Below are 22,791 nucleotides of genomic sequence, written 5' to 3'. Positions count from 1 at the left end.
TGCCTGGGCTCCGGCTGGATCTGCTGGTGGTACCTCGGCGGCAGCTCGCGCAGGTGCTCTGGCTGCACCACGTGCGCGTCCTCGACCTCTTCCCCGGCCTCGGCCTCTGGCGGCTGCAGTAGGGGGCGCGGGTGCCTGATCATCTCTAGTAGCGCGTGTCCTCACCATCTATGAGAGAATAGAAGAGAGAAGTTTAGATTTGATGTAAAAAATATCGCACGACAAGGAATTCAAATGAAGTGAAGATTTTTTCCTAAACAGTTACATAGCCTCTCGTAGATAAGTACAGACGTCTCTGTACCGATCAACGAGACTCTAATAAACCGGCCTGTGTTCCGTGACTCCTATGAACCTAGAGCTCTGATACCAACTTGTCAAGGCCCTAGTTCACCAACCGTGAACATGTCGTGACGGCACCTGGTCCCTATGACCAGGTAAGCCTAACATTTGCGAAAATATATTAATTGCGGAAAAATAGAGAAAATCAAATCAAATATCTAAAAGAAACTGTACTGAATGCCGCTTGGCAAGTACAACTCAATATCACAAGTCTAAAACAATTCCCAAAACCCGGAAACTTACGGGCAACACAGGCTACAGAAGTGTATAGTAAAGGTTCCAAACTCCAGAATTTCTAACAACCAAAAGAAGGAAAAACTAAGTACTAAAGATAGAATAAGAGGGAGACTCGTTGGTTTGCGGACGCAGCAGATCTACCTCGAAGTCTCCGTAGTCCTCCTGCCTCACTGATAGGGCGCCTGAGTAGAGGTACCTGGATGATCTGCACATGAAAAAAAAAACATGCGCAGGAAGGGCATGAGTACACCACAGCGGTACTCAGTAAGTGCCAAGCCTAACCTTGGTTGGGTAGTGACGAGGAAGGTCAGGGCCATACTGAGACAAAATATAGTAATAACAATAATTAACAGTATGATAATCTGACAGAAATAATAAATACAGCAGTGAAATGAGACAGATTAAACAAGACAATAGCAAAATACAGAAGAACGAAAACAACCACAGAATAAGTACAGCTCAACACCCATGGTAACAATGAGGATCTCCCAGGATACCGTCCTGTAGTCCTTTCTCAACCATCCAGTGGATCTCCCGGGATACCGCCCCGTAGTCCATCATATGTGAATATCCGAAGGATCTCCCGGGATACCGTCCCATAGTCCAACTGTCAATGTGTAGGGGGATCTATCGGGAATCTAACCCGCAGTCCCAAAGTAAAAGTGCAGGGGGATCTACCGGGAATCGAACCCGTAGTCCCAAAGTAAACAAACAAGGGGGGAGCTACCGGAATCCCACATCCGTAGTCCCAATGTAAATGCGCAATCACAACCAGAAGGTACACGGAAACGAAGTACAAAAGACAAGCAACAGATAGTACTGACCTAGCATGCTTCACGTAGTACAGTTAAGGCAACTTAAGCAATTAGGCATGTTAAATCAACTAAACATGCTTTCCTAATCTAGCACAAGTTATAATTTCAAGTAGAATAAAGCAAATATGGAAGGAACTCAATCTCAATATCTTAAGAAAAGCTGGGTTTTCCAACAATTGGCTCAAGTACACGCCCGTCACCTCGCGTACAAGGCACTCAAATCAACAAATAACAAATCCTAAGGGGAAAGGTCCCCCCACACAAGGTTAGACAAGCCACTTACCTGGAACCGGCTCAATATCAATAGAAACCACGCCTTTGCCACGAGTATCCGACTCCAAATGGCCCAAATCTATTCAATTCAATTACATATCGTAAGTAATATTGCAAACAACTGATTCGACTATTAAATTTAGAGCTAGGGCGCGAAAATAGGTAAAATGACCAAAATGCCCCTCCAGCCATCGTCTCGGAATCGAATAAATTTTACGTTTTCAGAACCCTCGTACTCTCACGAGTCTAACCAAATAAAAATTTCCCAAATCGAAGGTCAAATGACCCCTCAAAACCCCATAGTTAGGTCTAAGAAGTTTACCCACTTCCCATTCAAAAACACGAAATTAAAGGGTAAATTTGCAATTAGATTAATGGATTTGTCATAGGAGAGTAGAGAATCGTTACCCGGTGATTGCCCTTGAAAAACCCTTGAAATTGCTCCCAAATCCGAGCTCCAAACCTTGAGTTTTGATAAAAATGGCAAAACCTCGTTTTTGAAATGTTAAGTATTGTTCAGGAGTCTAAAGCATCGCGAACGCGATAGGAAGCACGCGTTCGCGAAGAAGGAAAATATCAGGGCCCAAAAAAAGCCCTTCGCGATCGCGAAGGGAGGAGCGCGAACGCGAAGGGAGGAGCGCGAACGCGAAGGCCAGGGGATCAAGAACTACGCGAACGCGACAAGGCTTACGCGAACGCGATGGAGGAAATAGTGAGCTACGCGGACGCGGGTGATCTTATGCGAACGCGAAGAGGAACGGGCCCCCTCTACAGACTTACACTACGCGAACGCGGGAGAGTGGCCGCGAACGCGATGAGAGGATAGGCTACTACTACGCGAACGCGGTGCCTTCTTCGCGACCTACAACTTTCTGGGGTAAGCAGACTTTAATATGACTCAGTTAGGCCAAGGATTTAAAGTCCATTTTGGACTTATTTTCGTGAACATTTTCAGAAGTTTAGAAGTGTGGTGCATCTTAGTTTTAATTGTAACTTAATTATCTTGATACTTAAATCTTTTTAAAGTAATAACATAGATTCATCCATTAAACATTTTCTCTCTAATAATGATCAGAAATTGAATTCTTGAATGTACAACGTGAAGATTTCAAGTTTACCATATAGTCGTTTTCAGTCTGAAGAGCTAATTTCAAGAACATTCTATGTTTAATATTTCTTTGCCACATTATTTGATTTGCATTTTTGACCCAAGATCTTAATGGCTTGGCCTATGAAACAGATGATTTTCCTTCTTAGTTTACTCTTGTTGAAGTTTAATTTTCAACTGATTGTAAATTTGAATGATGCACAGCAAATAGCTATGGCCCTCACAATTAAGTCTAGAAGTTAAAATAAACCGAGGCGTGCCATGCCCAATAAAACCTTAAATTGCATGGCCCTCGTTTAATTAATCTTGTTTAATCCTTAGAATTCGAGCCGTGTCATTTAGCAAATCTTCCATGGCCCTCGCAAAGTTAACAACGCATAGTTGCTTTAGGCGCGTTATTTAATAATACTACCTTCCTAAATTCGGGTGCACATTTATGTGACCCAAATCCAAATCTCAACGAAGTCGAAATGTGTCAAAAACCGCGGGTGCATTTATGTGACGTGGTTCGAGACGCGTTTTCACGACGTTGCAATCCTCTTTAAAAATAAATAATAAAAGCGGTTTAAATTTAAAAAGCACATAAGTTAAAACATGTATTAAAATCAGATTTTTAGCCAATTATAATAATTTAAGCGATCGTGCTAGAACCACGGGATCCGGGGGTGCCTAACACCTTCCTTCGGGTCAACAGAATTCCTTATTCAGAATTTCTGGTTCGCAGACTCCAATTGGGAAGTCGAAATTTTCCTCGATTTGGGATTCAAGTTAAACCGGTGACTTGGGATAGCAAAAGCCAATCCTATCCCAAGTGGCGACTCTAAATCAAATAAATAATCCCATTTCGAATAATGTCACTTAAAATAGAAAAACTCCCTTATACATTATCCTTCGGGGTAGATGTGTAAAAAAGAGGTGTGACAAGAACGACCGGCCAAGTTATTACAACATAGGTAAAATCCATCTTGATAATCAAATCGTCAAATAATAATAGAGGCATAGGATAGCATGTTAGGTGCAACATGAAAATATCTAAAATGCATGACAAATATAAAGAATACATGTGCATGATCAAGAATACCACCCTTATACCGCCACACGAATATCAACAGTGAAATACCACCATTATACTCCACACAACATCATCAATAGTGAAATGCCACCATTATACTCCACACAATATCATCAATAGTGAAATGCCATCCTTATACTCCAAACAACATCAACAGTAAAATGCCACCCTTATACTCTACACAACATCAATAGTGAAATGATACCTTTATACTCCGCAGATCATAATCTGTCATAACAATCATAGTACCACAATTCGCGTGTACGCCATCAATACTGAAACATGAAAGGGCGATCCTAGGGGAATGGATTTGTGTCAATACGTTGCACGGTATAAAGCCTTGTGCATAACAATAGTCATAGGGCAAGGATCTTGTGCCCTAACAATAACAATATCAGCATAACTGCATGGCAAAGACCTCGTGCCACAACAATAAACACATGACAAAGACCTCGTTCCCTAACAATAACAATATGATAATATCCTTACGGCAAAAATCGCGTTCCATCACCTTAGTTCATATCCAAAAATCATATGCAGTGATGCATTCATATAAATGGGAAAATAAGCATATATGATGCACGTGGACTGAGAAATAACCATGCATGAATGTGTGTGAGTATATAAGGGATGATTCCTAGGTATGGTGTATGCCTATATATATGTATGACCATGGACCGAACATGTAATACGTTATCCAAATAATTATTATGTCCTAAATAAGCATCAAAAGTCGTTTCATAGTCTTTAGCGTGAGTAAGAAAACTCGAGTAGTCATACTTCAATTTAAAGGTATAACACAAGAATAACAAGTACGGATGTGTGTTAATAGCATACGTGTGACTACGTCTAAAGCAACACTCTCTAAGAATAGTTCATCGTCCTCAAAATAAGGTACCATTAGCCTCACATTAGCTCTAGCATGATTTATTATGCTCAAGTAGTCAATTAATTGAATAATACATAGAATCAAGTAGAACACACAATCAAATAAGGCATAAAGTAATCTAGAATCAACACGGAGCATGAATACTCATGGCACATGTATATACGTTCATCTCCTCATATATACATCACATTCCCATGTAGCAAACATCATCGATTAATAGGAAAAATTTTCTCAACCAAATCTAGACAAGACACTTACCTCATCCGAGCTAGTCCAAAAGCTCCAAAATCGTGTTTTCTTGAGAGATCACCTCTAACCGATTTAAATCTAGCCAATTATCAACCAAGGAAGTTATAGGAAGTAATCCCAATCAATAAAGCCTTGATCTTTGAAGAATTTTCAAAAGGTCAACAATGTCAACCTCGGGCCCATATGCTTGAAACCCAGAACAAATATCAAAATTTGATAACCCATAACCTGTCGAATCCAAATAAATGATTAGATTCTAAAACCGAATCCAAATCGGTACTCAAATCCTCAAAATACACTTTCTCAAAGTGTAGGCAAACCCTAAATTTCATCTCAAAAATCTATATAATAATTTATGTAGATTCTTGAAATGATACCAAATATGGGTAGAAATCACTTACCCCAAATTATTGTATGAAAATATCCATGAGAAATCGCCCCTCTCCAAGCTTAGGGTTCAACATATGAGAAATGAGCTCAAAATCCCGAAATACATAACTTAAATCCAGCTGCAGATGTTGCATTTGCGACCAGAGGCTTGCAAATGCGAACCTCGCAAAAGCAACCTTAGACTCGCAAATGCGAATCCCGTCTGACCCAGCCAATGTCGCAAATGCGACCAAACACTTTGCAAATGTGAAGTTCCCCAGTTGCCAGTCGCAAAAGTGACCAACACCATCGCAAAAGCAAACAAAATATCAAAAGCCCACATTCGCAAATGTGACTCACATACTCACAAATGAGAGACCGTCCTAGATCAACCAGGTCGCAAAAACGACAACATCCTCGCAAATGTGATGGTCGCATTTGCGATCTCCTTATCGCAAATGCGAAGAACCATAAGCAGCAATACAAAAATCATCCGAAGTATCCGAAACCACCCCGAATCACACCCGGGTCCCCGTCCATACATATTAAGAAGTCCAAATATATCTTCTAAAATTATCCAAAGACTCGAAACACCACAGATAACATCAAAACCAAGAATCGAAGATCAAATAATTCTCTTAACTTTCAAATCTTCAAACATATGCCGGATGCGTCCGAATCACACTTAAATATCCGGATAACAACCAAACTTTACACACAAGTTTCAATCAACAAAACAAACTTATACAAGCTCTCAAAACCATAATAGGAGCCCGATAATACTGACGTCAACTCTCGGTTAAACCTATGAACTCTCCAATTCTTCGAATTACCAACTTTCAACAAATAGAGCCAAAACCTTCTAGGAACATCCAAATTCAGATCCGAACATACGCCCAAGTCCAAAATTACCATACGAGCATATTAGAATCATCAAATCACCAATCCGAGGTCGGTTACTCAAAAGTCAAACCTTGATCAACTCTTCCAACTTAACTTCCAGATTGAAAAACACTCTATCAAATCCATTCTGAACCACCCGAAAATCAAAACCTCGTACAAGCAAGTCATAATACATAATATAAAACCACTCGAAATCTCAAATTATAGAACGAAATGCTAAAACTCAAACAACCGCTCGGGTCATTACAAGAGTAGAGGTGAACGATAAAGAGTGAATTATTAAATCAGGATTGGTTTCAACTCCATTCTACATCCCAATCAGAGGTTGACCTACCCATTGGTTAGGAGGGTCACCGACCCCCGATAATTTTGGAAAAAATGCATGTATAAATGTGTATATATATGAAATCATATGTATATATTTTGGTTGACACTTTAAGATTCAAACTTAGGCAACTGCACTGGTCGATTTGTGCACGACTTAATTTTTAGTGTGCTATCTGGGTTCAGTTGCGCCTCTAGCATTTGCTCAAATTTTTATTCGATAGTAATGCCCCACTTTCAAATGCCGAGTTCGCCTCTGATTCCAATCACTAATTTATATGTAATCCAATATCACCAAAGGATTTTTCATCTTTTACTTTCCCCTCCTTTATTTGCCGGCCAACTTCATTATTATAAGACTCAAAAGAATGAAAGACAAACAAAGAAGAATGAGTGGTTACTCATTGTAAAGAAAGAGCATATATGAGGCGAAGACTCCATTGCTTGTTATGGGCTATATTCACTTAGACTACTGCCATTCTGACCAAGCGCAGCCTGCTATATGACCCTTACCCATGAAGGTATACTTGGAGAACAACAGATAAAACATTGTATTCTGTCTTAGGTAACAAATTTTCCTCCTCCAGGGACTCAGTGAGTATACCTTCATGCTTGTTTGAGTTAATGAATACAATGCAATAACTGATACTGTTAATTCGTACACATAATCAAGGTAATTAAAGTAATTTGAGGAACTATATATGTTACACCACGCCACCTCAATTTGCACCTTAAATTAGATTATATGATACAAGGTGATAAAAAAAGTAGTACCTCTGTAACCAAGCTAGTGGTTTGAATACAGGAAAAATGAGCATACACTACGCATCTTCTTCGTCTTCTTCTTCACTTTGTTGATCAAAATTGCTGACTGTCTGAGGCTCATAGTCGTTCTCCGGCAACGCATCTTCTTCGTCAGATTTTTGATTGAAGTTGCTTAATATCTGAGGCACATAGTCGTTCTCGGGCAACGGTCTAGTCGCATAATTGCTCTCCGGCAAACGTCTGCTCGGACCTTCCTCTGGCAATGGCAATGTCACCTCAGCTTGGTCAATAGCTGCCCCTGCCCCTGCCCCCAATAAGGGCTCAAATATTATTGCTGCTGAATCTTCAAAAACTACTCTTCTTTCCACTAATATAAACTTTTGGGCAACAACATATAATATTCCCAAGAAAGCAAAACCTACAAATCCCAATGAAATAGTCCACACTGTAGAGCTAAGTTGATTATTATTTCCATCAGCAGAAGGAGAAGGACTAGGAGCAACTTTCAACTCAGCAACTATGCCAAAATGGCCTTGTTTTCTAGTTGAACAACCATTTCCATTTGTTACATTGCCAAATTCGACTGAATTATTCGAGTAAAAATGAACACACATGATCAAAGACCCCTCTGGTGCAGGCTGCACATTACTAAACTTAATATTAATAGGAAATTCCAAAGCATGAACCTGCAATTCTGGCTTATTTTTGGCACACATATCCATTGCATCATAAGCTAAAATACCCAAAACTGGTGTTAGATAAGTGTAACCATGCAAAGGATAATAAAATGAGGACCAATTACCAAGATTCTGGTAAACCAGAACAATTCTTGTTACATGAGGCTCCTCAGTGATCCCAGTTGGGATAATAAATTCATTAAAGTAACCATAACCTCTCCATTTTAAGCTATCTCTTCTAAGCATCAAAGCTGAAATTTTAATCCCAGCCAAAGTGGAAGGAACAGATCCATTGTAAGCAGTACCAGTTTTGGTTTTTGGCCATGACAATGCCTTGAAAGCATATTCTTGAAGTAAAGAATCAATTGAGCTTTTCGCTGGCGAGTCTAAAGTACTAATTGATTCAGATCCAATGACAACAGCAACAACAACAAGCCAGATAATTATGTATAGATAACCTACTGAATGCATCATACTTTTCCTAAATTTTGTTTGAATTGTGGAAACTAGAGAAAAGGGACTAAAAGAGATTAAAATTAGAATGAGATTTCAGAAGGTGGAATACATTTGTGATGAACTGGAGAAAGAATAAGTGGTGAACGACTAATTAAGGCACAGCTGTTAAAAATTAAGTCAGCTCTTAATCACTCTACGGTGTTTGATTCCCTTATTTGTTTATCATATTATATAATAATATCAGGTTGCTGTTTGGTTACCAAATGTGCCATCTGTGCAGATTTCTAGCACTATAAAAAAGCAAAACACAAATAAGAATTATGGTATTCAACTTCATAGAACTTCATGGTGGCTGTTTTATCTAAGGTCAGCTCTGAATAGTGATTTTATTATTTATTTTTTATTACTGCTCTTACTATTATTTATTTCGGTCTTGCTTTTTGGTTTAAGAAACAGACAATTCTCCATTCTAATATGTTTAGAAAAATGTTTTCCTGTAGTTGATTGATAAGTGATAATTATTTCCCTATAGAAAAATATTTATTAACTTTTCTAATGTTTAGCCTCACATGTCCGCCCTCGACCTAGCCGAATGAAGCCAGCAGGCTAACATGGATTAGGCTGGACAACCTTATTTTAAATAGAGCACATCTAGACTCGAAGACATTAGTCAAAACTATTAAGGATATATATGTGCAACATTAAATATCCCTTAGAAATCCCAATAAAATAGTCCACATTTTTTAGTGTTGGGATAAAAAAACAAGAAGGCGTCATGTGAAAGAACTTTTGGGTCGATAAATCGGATAACAAAAAGAAAAATACTAAATAAGACATTATAATTTATTATGATTTGGTCAATCGGTCTACATATGATTTATCACTAAGATAAAACAAAAAGAAAATTCTTGAGAGAACGGTATTCCCCTAAATAAAACTCTCTTAAGAAGTACATTGTATCGTGTATGAAGGAGGGATCCTCAATTTATACACTTCCATAATCTTTTTTCCAAGAAAGTGATCTGTCAAATATGGAAGAAATATAGATTTTACTTTTCATTTTTCTTTTATGAAAAGTAAAATCAATTATAGTAAGGTATTTTTCCTTCCTTCAAGGAAAATAAAAATTCAAATATATGAAAAGAAAAATGAGGACAAACCCTAACAATTCTCCCTTTTGGCCGGAACTAACTTGACAATACTTGATCAGCTTTCTTCATATAATCTTCATCACTCTTGTTTGTCATTGCTAAAAATTTATACTGGTTAAAATAAGAGTTCTGTGGGTTAAAAGTGAGCACGGGTTAATTAGAGCCCTGGATTAAAAGTGAGCAGGATTAAAAATATTGAAGCCCTACATTACAAGTGAGTAGAGTTAAAAGTGGACCCTACGTTGAAAGTGAGCAAGATTAAAAATAAAGCCCTTGCGTTAAAAGTAAGAAGGGGTTAACGGTTGGAGCTCATGCGTTAAAATTTAGAACAGGTTAAAAGTTTGAGCTCATGCGTTAAAGTAAGCATGAGTTAAAAACAGTTTTTATTTTGTAAAGATGCAGCAATAGGAATGGTAAAAATACGGTTGAAAGTATGTCTTCGCATGTAGTACTCCAAACAATAATTTTTTTTTTTGGACAAAAATTTTTATTATCGTCAAATTGGCCGCAACTTGACCTGAACCCACCTTAAACCTGTCTTCAATCTCGTTGAATCATTATCTCTTATACCACTTATTGGGATAAAAAATAACAAGGCGGCATGCGAAAGTTAACAAAGAAAATTACCTTGGCGACGATAATTTAGACAACACGAAAAAATATATTAAATAAAGCATAAATAATTTATTATAATTTGGTGAATCAGCCTACATATGATTTATCACTAATATAAAAGAATTTCTTTTGAGAGGACATTCACTCCCTAAACAATATTCTCTTAAGGACTACATTGTGGATGCTATGTATTGTGTATGAATGAGAGATTCTCAAAATATAGAGCTCCACAACCTTTTCTTCCAAGAAATGGATCCACAAGATATGGAAGAAGTTTATATTTTCCTTTTATGAAAAAGTAAAATCAATTATGGTAAGGTCTGTTTCCTTCCTTTAAGAAAAAAAATCAAGGCAAATCCTAACATAGAGCGATGAGTTTGAACTATAGTTAATTCATATCATTATCTATATCTATTTATACTATATTATAAGCGCGAAGGCCATTAATAAAATATTGTTCACCTTTTTTACCCTTTAAAATTAAAGTTTACACTAGACAAAATAATTATTTAGTTATTTTTCTAATATTTAGGAACATTCGTTTAATTAATTCCCTACTATCTAGGAATAGTTATTTAATTATTTTTCGAATATCTAGGACTTTGAAATCAACTAATACTGTACTTATTAGTAAATTGTTTCTTATTTTAATTATGCAGATTAATCTCACCCCAACTTTGTATCTTTAACGTGTGTAAACATTATGATTCAAGTAGTAGTCATTTTTTTTTTGTCATTTTACTTAAACATAGAGGGCTTTGGATTTTTACACTCTAATAAAGTAGTTAAAATAATTAAATTTTAGAATTTATTATAATCAAATGTTAGTCAATATTTTTATCCTCTACAAATAGATTTTACATTGAAAAAAACTTTATACTTAAATGATCATTCTAATATTTAAAGTTTTAAAAATAACTAAAATTCTCTACGTGAAATGTCATATCAATATTTTTATCCTTTGAGCATAGAATTATTATTGGATAATAATATAGTTAACGTTAAATATTAAACTTAGGAGGATCTAATTAATATTAAGAATTTGAATAAAGAAAAACTATTTCCTCTAATGTTGAGAACGAATAATTAAAATTTTGAACTAATTTAACAAAATAAATTTTTGAATCAACTAATTAGATAGAAAATTCAATTCAAATATTTTACAAATTCATCATATATCCAAAACTTGTAGTTAGGGGTGACAAAATGGTTAAAAGAAAATAGTTAACCACCCATATTATCCACTAAAAAATGGATTGGATAATGAAATATTTAAAAACGGGTCAAATATGGATAAGAACCATATTATCCATTTAGAAAATGGATAATCAATGGGTAACCAATGGATAACCAAAGGGTCTAACTTTTATATTTGTAAAGCCTCAAATTGGGGGTTCCTCAAGTTAGGGAGACTAAGAATTCTCCCAAAAGTGATCATATGCAAGAAGTCATGGATAATATGGTTACCCATATTATCCGTCGGTTAACCCGTTTTTTATCCGTATTAAATATGGGTCGGGTCGAATAATTTATCTGTTTTTTCATTATCCATTTTCGACCCAAACCATATCCAACCCGCCCGTTTGCCACTCCACTTGTAGTGTACATAATAATATTGATGGTAAGAGAAATAAAAATAAAATAAAACAAAATTAGTTACAATATAGAATTGAAAGTCAAATTGATAAAACTACTGTCACGACCCAAAACATAACATGTCGTAATGGCACCTAATATGGTACTAGGCAAGCTGACAACTCAAACATTTCCAACACTTTTAAATGAAAAATGAACTAAAACAAGTTTAAATGATTTGCTCTCATAAACTGAATAAAAGATCGAAACTCAATACGGAAGTTCCCAAAACCAGGGTGTCACTGAGTACATGAGCGACTATCCAACACAAGTCTGAAATATTATCTAAGAAAAAAAATGTAACTAAATACAGAAAGCCGAAAGATAGGAAAGGAGAGTCAAGGTCTGCGGACGCCGGGAAGCTACCTCGAAATCTCCGAATGACTAAGCTGCTCAGATAATCAGCACGCCCCGTCTCCGAAAACGCCTGGATTTGCACACAAAGTGGAGGGTGTAGCTTTAGTACAACCAACTCAGTAAGTAACAAGACTAACTATTGGACTGAAAGTAGTGACGAGTTTTACGGGTACAGTTCAATTACAGAATTACAGTACAAGAAAGTAGGCATGCTTTCAAGTTCGGCAGTTAAAGCCAAAACAGTTAAATCATGTCAAGTTCAATTGAAACAGGATTTGGCACATCTCAGTAATTACATGACAGTTATATATGCTAACTGAAGTACAAACAGTGATGAGATCATGTGCATACTCTCAGAGTATCACTCACTCAGTCATCCCCTTCTTTCCAACCTCACAGTCACTCATTCCTCACAGTCACTCCATCCTCACAGCCACTCAATCCTCTCAGTCGCTCGGTCCTCGCGCTCGACACTCGCACTCAGTAGGTACTTGCGCTCACTGTGGATGTGCAGACTCCGGAGGGGCTATTATAGCCCAAGCTCTATAATAAGCCAATCATGGCATGAATCAAAATAACATGTTGCAGCGTGAAGCCCGCTCCCATAAATATTCTCACAATCAGGCTCTCGGCCTCACTCAGTCAACAATCTCTTTAGTCGCTCGGGCCCTCAAGAATCATGATAATCAGTCCAAACAAAGATATAATGTATCAATGAAGGACAACGGAGACTGAGATATAATATGGAATAAAAGTTGTGACTGAGTACAAAATGACAATTTAGAAATTAACTCACCATATAACACAACCTCTGTTGGTCCCTACAGTACCAACACATAGCCTATGCATGATTTCTAACATGCCTGCAGCTCAATTTCTTTAACACAAGATGAAAATACGGATAACGACGAGATTAATCAATTATGTTGTTCCATGGAATCGACCAAGTCACAATTCTTGCGGTGCACGTCCACACGTCCATCACCTAGCATGTGTGTCACCTTAACACCAAGCACATAACACGTAATTCGGGATTTCATACCCTCAGAACCAAGTTTATAAGTGTTACTTACCTTAAACTATGCAAATCCCTATTCCGATAAGCCCTTGCCTTGCGAAACGGGCTCCAAATACCTCGAATCTAGCCACAAACAATTCGATACAATCAACACGAGCTAAAGGAATCAATTCCATAAGAAAATACTAAGTCCTTAATCAAAATTCAAAAAGTCAACTCAAAAGTCAATCCTCGAGCAGACGTCTCGGAATCCAATAAAAGTAACAAATCCGAGCACCCATTCAACCATGAGTCCATCCATACCAAAATTACTCAAATTCGATACTGAAATCTCGATCAAATCCCCAAATTCGGTTTAAAACTTTCCTCCATTTTTTCCCAATTTTCCAAATCACTAATAAAATGTTAATATCAAAGATATAAACATGGAATTTAACCAAAACTAAGTAAGAATCACTTACCTCAATCACTCCCTTGAAAAACTCTCAAGAATCGCCTCAAACCGAGCTCCCAAAATCAAATTTGTGTTATGAACTCAAACCCTCGTTTTGAAATATTTAAAATCTGCCCAGATGACCCTTCTTCGAGAACGCGGAAGGTGCCCGTGTTCCCGAGGCACAAACCAATCTGCTGCTAAAAACCTCCTACGCGAACGCGAGATACCACTCGCGAACGCGATGACTAACTGACCCCAATCTTCGCAAACGCGAATCCCTTATCGCGAACGCATATACCAAACGTGTGAGATCCCAACCTACCTCTCTCTTCTTCCCGAACGCGGCTCTCTTCTCACGTTCGCGATGCACAACTTCCCCAGACCTTTGCGAACTCGGTTCCCTATTCGCGAACATGAAGAACAAATCTTCATTTCCTCCAGATACTCTTCACGAACACGGGACTTCCATCGCGAATGCGAAGAAGGAAACCGGACACCAAAACTCTGCAGCTTCAGCCATCTTCTACGTCCAAATTCCAATCCGTTAACCATCCGAAATCTACCCGAGGCCCCTGGGACCTCAACCAAACATACCAACAAGTCCTAAAACACGTTATGAACTTAGTCGAGCCCTCAAATCACATTAAACAAAGCTAAAACCATGAATCTTGTATTGATTCAAGCCTAATGAACTTTTGAACTTCTAATTTCTACATTCGATGCCGAAATCTATCAAATCACGTCCGGTTGAACTCAAATTTTGCACACGAGTCACAAATGACACAACGGACCTACTCCAACTCCCAGAACCCCAATCCAATCCCAATAACCACAAAGTCAACTCTCGGTCAAACTTCTAAATTTTCAACTTTCGCCATTTCAAGCCTAATTCAACCACGGACCTCCAAATCACAATCCAGACACACTCATAAGTCCAAAATCACCTAACGAAGCTAACAGAAGCATCGAAACTCCATTCCGGATCCATTTACACACAAGTCAACATCCGGTCAACCTTTTTAACTTAAGCTTTCAACCTTGAGACTAAGTATCTCAACTCATTGCGAAACCTCCCCAGAACCGATTTGAAGTTGAATGATTGCTGAAGTCTGAGTGTTGCTGGTGTAATCGCGCCTGCGGAGTGGGAACAACATATGCGAGCTCGCAGGTGCGGGCGAAGGTTCGCAGATGCGAAGGCGAGGGTTCCGAGATTTTTACCATTTCTAACATTTTGAACTCGGAATTGGGCGATTTTTTAGAGAGATTTCGAAGGTATTCTTCAAGTAAGTCACTTATGGTTAAGTTTCTTCAATAGTTATGTTTCCCCATTAATTTTCCCACCTTGTTGGTGTGTTATTGAGGTGTAATTTGGGGGTTTAAGGCTAGGAATTTGGAGAGTTGATTTTGGAGATTTTAGTGGCGACTTGGTGTCGGATTTTGATGAATTTGGTATGGTTAAACTCGTGGTTGAATGGTTGTTCATATTTTATAACTTTTACCCGATTCTGAGACGTGGTCTTGGGTCGACTTTTTGGGGCGAATTTCTAATTTCTTGCTAAAGTCTTGATTTCATTAATTAGATTAGTTTCTTATAGTTATATTTATGGTATGTAATTTCTTTTGGCTAGATTTAGGCTATTCGGATTCGGAAAATCGAGGAAAGGGCATTCTTATTGATTGATTGAGCTTGGTTCGAGGTAAGTGGCTTGCCTAACCTTGTGTGGGGAAAATCCCCTTAGGATTTGCTACTGTTGTGATACTTATGTGATATGTGAGCGCCGTGTATGCGAGGTGACGAGTGCGTACACGGGTTAATTATTATAATATCCAATTTTTACTAAGTAGTAACCTGTTACATCTTAATTGAGTTATACCACCATGTGTAGTTATAATATTTAGCCTAATATCGCATGTCTATGTGTCTTAAATGCTTATTTGAAATATGTGCAGCATGCTTAGTTAAAATCTTGTTTTTTCTTAATTTGTATCGGTCTTAAACTATAGAGTTCTTGCTGTTAATTGTTGTTTCCATCGGTTTCGAGCTGTGTGTTTACTTTTGGGACTACGAGGCGGTACATCGGGAGATACCCCTGCACATTTACTTTTGGGACTGCGAGGCGGTACCTCGGGAGATCCCCCTGCACATTTATTTTTGAGACTACGAGGCGGTACATCAGGAGAACCCCCTGCACATTTACTTTTGGGACTACGAGGCAGTACCTCGGGAGATCCCCCTACACATTTATTTTTGAGATTACGAGGCGGTACCTCGGGAGATCCCGTTGCATATTTGCTTTTGGGACTACGAGACGGTATCTCGGGAGATCCCTTGTTGAGCATCTACTTTTGGAACTACGAGATGTTATCTCGGGAGCGCCCCTGTTGTTTATCCCTATGTATTGTGCTGTTATCATTTTGTAGTTTCTCCTCTTTAAATTTTCAGTCTCCTATTATACTGCTATATTTTTTTACCTTAAATTATTATATTCCAGTAGGGCCCTGACCTAACCTCGTCACTACTCTACCAAGGTTAGGCTTGGCACTTACTGGGTATATTTGTGGTGTACTCATGCTACTCTTCTGCACATATTTTGTGTGCAGATCCATGTACCTCCTACCAGCCCCGCTATTAGTTGGGTATTTGCTACCACTCCGGAGACTTCAAGGTACATCAATCCGCGTCCGCAGACCTTGGAGTCCTCCCCCATCCCATTTTATGTTGATTCTCCCTACTTCTTCTAGTTACTGACGTATAGAAATAGTTAGATAAGTTCGTAGAAACTTGTGTCTTGTGATGTTTCGGGTCTTGGGGAAATTTTGTGTATACTTGAGAGTTGGTTATTGTACATGCCAAGCGGCACCTATATCAGTTATTTAATTGTCTGTTGTGACTTGTGACTACCGGATTTTTGGAATATTGTTTATACTCGAGTGCTGGTCCACTTGTACATGCCAAGCTGTATTTTTTCCGTTATATAGTTATCTATTGAATTTAGTTGTTGATCATGTCTTTATTTTCGATTATTCTATAATTGTTATGCTTACCTAGTCGTAGAGGCTAGGTGCCGTCACGACAACTTACGGAGGGAGAATTAGGTCGTGACACACCCACAACTCTAGAACTAATAAACTATAAAGTTAAAGGAAGAGAAGATGAAGAAAAATTGAGAATCCTTGCTTCCGAGTGTTCCTTGTGTGTATTTTCCTCTTAAAGTGATGTCTCCCCCCCTCCCCCCCTCCCCTCCCAAGTGGCGTGTTCTCCTTCCAAAAATATGTTAGATCTCCTCCAAATTAGGTTTAGGACCCCTTTTATACGACTTGGAACCGTATAGGGCCGAAATAACCTTGTACTGAATGAAATAGGAAAAATCGTGCACCACAGCGTCCAGACCAGCGCGAGGCGCTGGCATAGCGCTAAATCCAGTGAATTTTGCAATTTCGCTCTTGAATCCTACAGATGCCAGGTATATTTATTGCCTTCTTTCACTATTTGTATTTCTTTTTGAATTGAATTTCTCATTTCTTCTTGTCTTCAACTTTGGGGGGCAAACACCAAAGGGTGTCCCCCTTTCTTTTATTCTTTTAATTTTCTTTCTTTTTCTTTCGCATTTTATTCAATTTTGTTCTAAATTTCTTCATCTTCACATCGCTTTTTTCCTACACAGTCAAAAATATAATATTAAGCACAAATTAATGTAATTAATACTCAAAAGATAATTAAAAGTGCTATAATGTGAGGCAATAATGGTTAAATATATGCATTTTGGCGGAACATCAATTAACTAAATAGGATCATCATTGATCATTTTTAAAGATTTTTTTTCTATAGATTTTATTTTATGGCTAATATCATTTTTAAGTAATATTATATTAATTTGTTATTATTAATATGGGACACACGCGCAACACGCGTGCGCGAAAACTAGTGTAACAATTAAATGGAAACAGAGAGAGTCACAACTTTTTTTTTCTTTCAGAAACTTTCACCAAGAGTATATTTGGAAACTGCTTACGGAAACATAGCAATTATACAATATAATAATTACAGAAACTCCCAGCGTCATGTTGATCGAACAAATATAATCCACAGTTAAATATGCATTCATGTTTTATTAAGCGAATACAAATCTAAATTAACTCATAATTTGATGGACTAGAAAATAGAGTAAATAACTTGTTACTATAATACATTAAATTACATGAATAATGTAAAAAAATCCTTGTATGTAAGCTTCAAATTGATGTTTTGAGAATTGTAGTGGAATAGTAAGTAGTCTTTCATGGCTAATTAAAGGTTTTGGATACCCCCAATCCCAATGTGGGAAACCAAACACCAAAACCAAAAAAAGGAGTACTAGGACACATGAATCTACGACATGCATTTGATCTAAAGCACGTAGTCGTTCTCTAGCAATGGTCTACTTGGAGCTTCCAATGGCAATGTCACCTCAGTGTTCCCTAACAAGGGCTCAACAACTTCTGCTGAACCATACAACCTCTGTCTTTTTTCTATTAATCCAAACTTTTTTACAATAACAAACAATATTCCGAGCAGAGCAAAAACTAGAAATGATACCAATGAAATAATCCATATTTCAGATTTGTTCTTTTGATGATCATTATTATCATCATGAGGAGTAGGAGGAAGACTTGGAGCAATTTCATCAGCAGCAGGAGAAGGACTTGGAGCAACTGGCACCTCAACAACTATAGCAAAATGGCCTTGTATTCTTGTCTCACAAATATTTCCATCTGTAACATCCCCAAATTCGACCAAATTATTGGAGTAGAAATAAACACATTTGGGCAAAGATCCCTCTGGTGCAGGCTGCACATAAGGAAACTTGATAGTAATAGGATCATCCATTGCTAAAATATCCAATTCGGGTAAATTTATGGCATACAAATCAGAAGCATCATAAGCTAAGATTCCCAAAACTGGTGCTAGATAAGTGTAACCAGGCAAAGAATAATAATATGAGGACCAATAATCACCAATGTTTTGGTAAACCAGAACAATATCCTCTACGTAAGGCTCCTCAATAACCACAGTTGGGATAAAAAATTCATTATAGTAACCATAACCTCTCCATTTTAAGCTGTCTCTTTTAAGCATTAAAGCAGAAATTCTAATCCCACTCAAATTGGAAGGAACAGATCCATTATAAGCAGTACCTGTTTTAGTTTCTGGCAATCTCAATGCCTTGAAAGCATATTCTTGAAGTAAAGAATCAAGTGAGCTTTTTGCTGACGAGTCTGAAGTAACTGACTCAGATCCAATCACAACAACAATAAGAAACCACAGAATTATGTATTTATAACCAACTGAATGCATCTTTTTGAATGGTTGGTTGATTTAGGAAAAATAGAAAAAAGGGACTAAAAGAGACTGAAACTGGAAGAGGATTTCAGATGATGGAGAACTGGAGAAAGAATAAGTGGGTAACGACTAAATGACTAATTAAGGCAACAGCTGTTCATAAGTCAGCTCTTAATCTTGCTAGGGTGTGTGGATTCCCTTATTTGTTTATTAGGAGTACTTATTAGATTGTTGTTTGGTTACCAAATGTGCCATCTCTACACATTTCCCAGTAAAATTTATTTGAATCATGTACAAATAATCCATAATTTTAATCTTCTTTGTCGTAAACAATAAAAGAAGAAGAAAAGTATTGCAGGGAAAAGGGGGAGAGAGAATTTTTATGGATTTTAGGATGAATTACAATGGAATAGAACCCTCTATTTATAAGGAAAGAGTGACTTAGCCACCAAGTAATAATCCCTAGAATCTCTCTAAATATGGATATTCACCATAAATAGAATTCTATTTATAACACTCCCCCTTGAATGTCTATTCAACAGATAATGTGCCTCGTTAAAACCTTAACTAATATAAAACCCAGTGGGAAAAAATTTATAGAGAAGGAAAAAGAGTACACACATCTAACAATACGCTTTTTGGTTGCCTCATTAAAAACCTTGCAAGGAAAACCCAGTGGGACAAAACCTTGTAAGGGAAAAAGAGTGCAACGCGCATTAACTCCCCCTGATGAGAGCATCAATTCACATCCTTAAGCATTTGCATTCCAATCTTGTGCACCATCTTCAAAAGATCTTTGGTAGATATTTGATAAACAAATCAGCCATATTAACTTGAATGAATATATTGCACCTTGAAATCATCATTCTTGATAGAGATGAATTGTCTTCATATGATCTTGTTGGAATCGTCAGTTCAATATCTTCACATAGAGGTGAAAACTCTTGCTATCATATTATCATGCATATAGTTATAGCAAGATACATTTGTGCACAAATTGCATTGAGGATGTAGTACTTCATGACCATGAATTCTATATGCTTTAAGCAATTTAAATCCTTCAGGGATTGTTAAGTCATATAAGCCATATAATAGACTTTAGATGCATATCAAGTTTTCATGTCATGCTAGACATATAAGATATCGAAAACTGATTGCACATACCATTGACTTTATACTTTCAAGTGTTTGAACTGCAGGTCCAAAACTACATGTCTTTCATATGAAACCAAATTCTACTTGAATTGTTTCTCCAGACTTAAGATCCTCATATATATTTAGCGCTATTATAGATGTCGTCGACAAACATTTTATATCGGTTCCAACCTCCTTATTTTTCATAAAGACATAACATAGAGATCTCTTCATTCATATATTCAGGTACCTGAATCTCTCATGAGATTTTATGAAGTGTTATGTCATGTGATCTTCTAGATCACTTGCCTCCTTTATTATGATCATTTTGATCATTTGCTCATCTTCTTTATCAAGAAGTTTATTTGAAACCGATTGTCTATACGCTTTAAGCGTACCATAGACTTTGTCCTTCTAGGACTTAATAGGAGCATTTGCAATGAGAATATAGTTACTTTCTTTGGGTCAGCAAATGCGTCTGGCATGCTTTGCAATAAATTGCACATGAATTATCCTTTTATGAACTTCAAGTTCATATTATTTTATTCGGGGATCTAGATGTATAAATGATAATTCATTCCATGTAACTTTTTCTCAACTGTTGTATCTTGTCTCCCCCTCATGTTAGAAAAACTAACTTGTTTCCTCAACTTTGAGAACCCATCTTTGTGCGTTATGGTGTTAATCAAAATATACACCGCACATCAATAATAATAAGATGGAATTATTTGGTTCCTGACCCTGAACCACTTGTGAGGGGAGAATGTAATATACTTTCGTATATAACCTATATCAAACTGATATAGATAACTTTGTTCTCATAAGCAATAGTTTAGCTATTAAGTGGAGGCACTCAATAAATCATTTTGCTAAACCAACTGTGATGTAAACCAACTTATCAAGATGAACTATCTTGAATAAAAAATCTGGAAATTATGCTCTAAATCAAATTATTGAGCAAGTTACCTCGCAAACACCATGTTGCGGGTTAATAATAATCGCACATGTAACCATCTCATAGATGCATCTTATGTGGTATACATGGCAGGTGAATGGGCCCATATTCACCTTTGATATTTCCAGCATTCATGGGATTCAATCCCAATTTTAATTGGTCTATTAATTAATGAGAACAAGCAATGTAAGAGAATTCGTAAAGAACTTTCTAGTTCTTTAATATTTACCCATGTGAATTCTCTTTTATTTTTGCACATCATACTTGAATTAACATGGCTAAACCAATTATGCCAACTGGATAAATTATCAATATTGATAAACTTCAAGGTTACACCATGATGTGTGCAATTATGAATAAACTCCAAGTTTATTATGATATGGGTTTTTATATCAATAAATATCCACTTCATTGTGGTATTCTTTTGTTTATGTAGTACAAATTGGAGAATAAAGCGGGTAGCTTTTCACATACATATTACCCCGCTACAAGTTGTAGTAATAGAAGATATTAAATCTTTCCTTTATTTATAGTCTCAATATAATCAACCGCTTTCGCGTATACTTTGGAAACTGAATAAGTTTCTTTGAGACTTACTACAACACAATACCTTATTGGTAATCAATTGTGTTTCTCCAAAATAGTAATAATTGGCTCTTCCAGAGCTCTCAATTAATTTGGTACTACCACATATTCATCAACATCCATATGGTGAATATCTCTTTTAAAGAGAAAGTTATACCATTATGGTTATGGTCAAAATTATATGCAAGATCTGTTTCTTGCATTACCGTTGTCTTTAAATAATCACAATGCCAAAATATTTTGGCGTACAATAAGTACGTGACCAATGACCATTTATGCCATAATAATGAAATAATTTTCTTATTTCATCCAAAACTTCTTTCTAGAGGTTAGTGTGGTATATTCACTACCACTAGCACGTTCATATTCTTCCAAGAATGAATATGTATTCATAAATCAGATGTTGTCACATTCACATCATGAATGGACCATAATCATCTATATGTGATTTATAAAATCTCATGTCAAATCAATGACAAATATTACTTTCACAAAGTGAAGGATTATTTTGAGAATCCTTATTTTTCTCATTATCACAATGAGGACGATTATAATTTCGTCTATTGCCACATCCACATCCCTTGATACCTTCACGGTAACAATTTTGTCTTCTTTCAGACTTATCACATATTTCTATCACATTCTCTTAAGGAAATGATAATGGAGCAAATTCAATGGGACGAGTTTTCACTTCTTGTGCTCACGATCATACATGACTTTGATCATGGCAAGACATAGAAATTTTACCACTTCGAGTGGTTATAATTTCTTACTAACTCCATTAGAGTTATAATCAAAATTTATTTTCTTTGCTTGTATTTAAAATCAAATTATAGAATAAAAGATAAAAATACGGTAAATACATACCTTAAATTCAGAATTTAATCATGAAGGAAGTTCATGGAACAATTGACAATCATTATGCTCAATCACAAAACTTCTACTCAATTGGCTAGAGTCTCGTGCTGATAACGTGTTATAAACAATAATTATCGTTGAAGACTACAAATCCCTAATTTTGTTCAAATACCAATGAAGAAAAATTAAAATAATTAAGAAATAGAATAAGGTAAAGTAAGTCAAAATCTCAATCCTAATAATTTTTTACT

General features: G+C 36.7%; 2 protein-coding genes across 2 annotated transcripts; both read right to left on the bottom strand.

Annotated features, from left to right (window-relative positions):
- LOC109230555 lies at nucleotides 7,099–8,643 on the bottom strand. The gene has a single exon (XM_019396036.1). It carries the CDS (start codon nucleotides 8,492–8,494, stop codon nucleotides 7,400–7,402), a length of 1,095 nt encoding a protein of 364 aa, XP_019251581.1. The 5' UTR covers nucleotides 8,495–8,643; the 3' UTR covers nucleotides 7,099–7,399.
- Nucleotides 18,076–19,023, bottom strand: LOC109230191. Its single transcript, XM_019395715.1, has one exon. The coding sequence runs from the start codon at nucleotides 19,021–19,023 to the stop codon at nucleotides 18,076–18,078; it is 948 nt and encodes a 315-aa protein (XP_019251260.1).

The sequence above is a fragment of the Nicotiana attenuata genome, chromosome 7 (genome assembly GCF_001879085.1).
Source record: "Nicotiana attenuata strain UT chromosome 7, NIATTr2, whole genome shotgun sequence".
Taxonomy (NCBI): Eukaryota; Viridiplantae; Streptophyta; class Magnoliopsida; order Solanales; family Solanaceae; genus Nicotiana; species Nicotiana attenuata.
Note: the sequence above shows the minus strand (reverse complement) of the source record. Positions and strands in the feature narration are given on the sequence as shown.

Excerpts from the sequence above, each read along its gene's own strand:
- LOC109230555 (XM_019396036.1), bottom strand. The coding sequence starts at position 8,494 with ATGATGCATTCAGTAGGTTATCTATACATAATTATCTGGCTTGTTGTT.
- LOC109230191 (XM_019395715.1), bottom strand. The coding sequence starts at position 19,023 with ATGCATTCAGTTGGTTATAAATACATAATTCTGTGGTTTCTTATTGTT.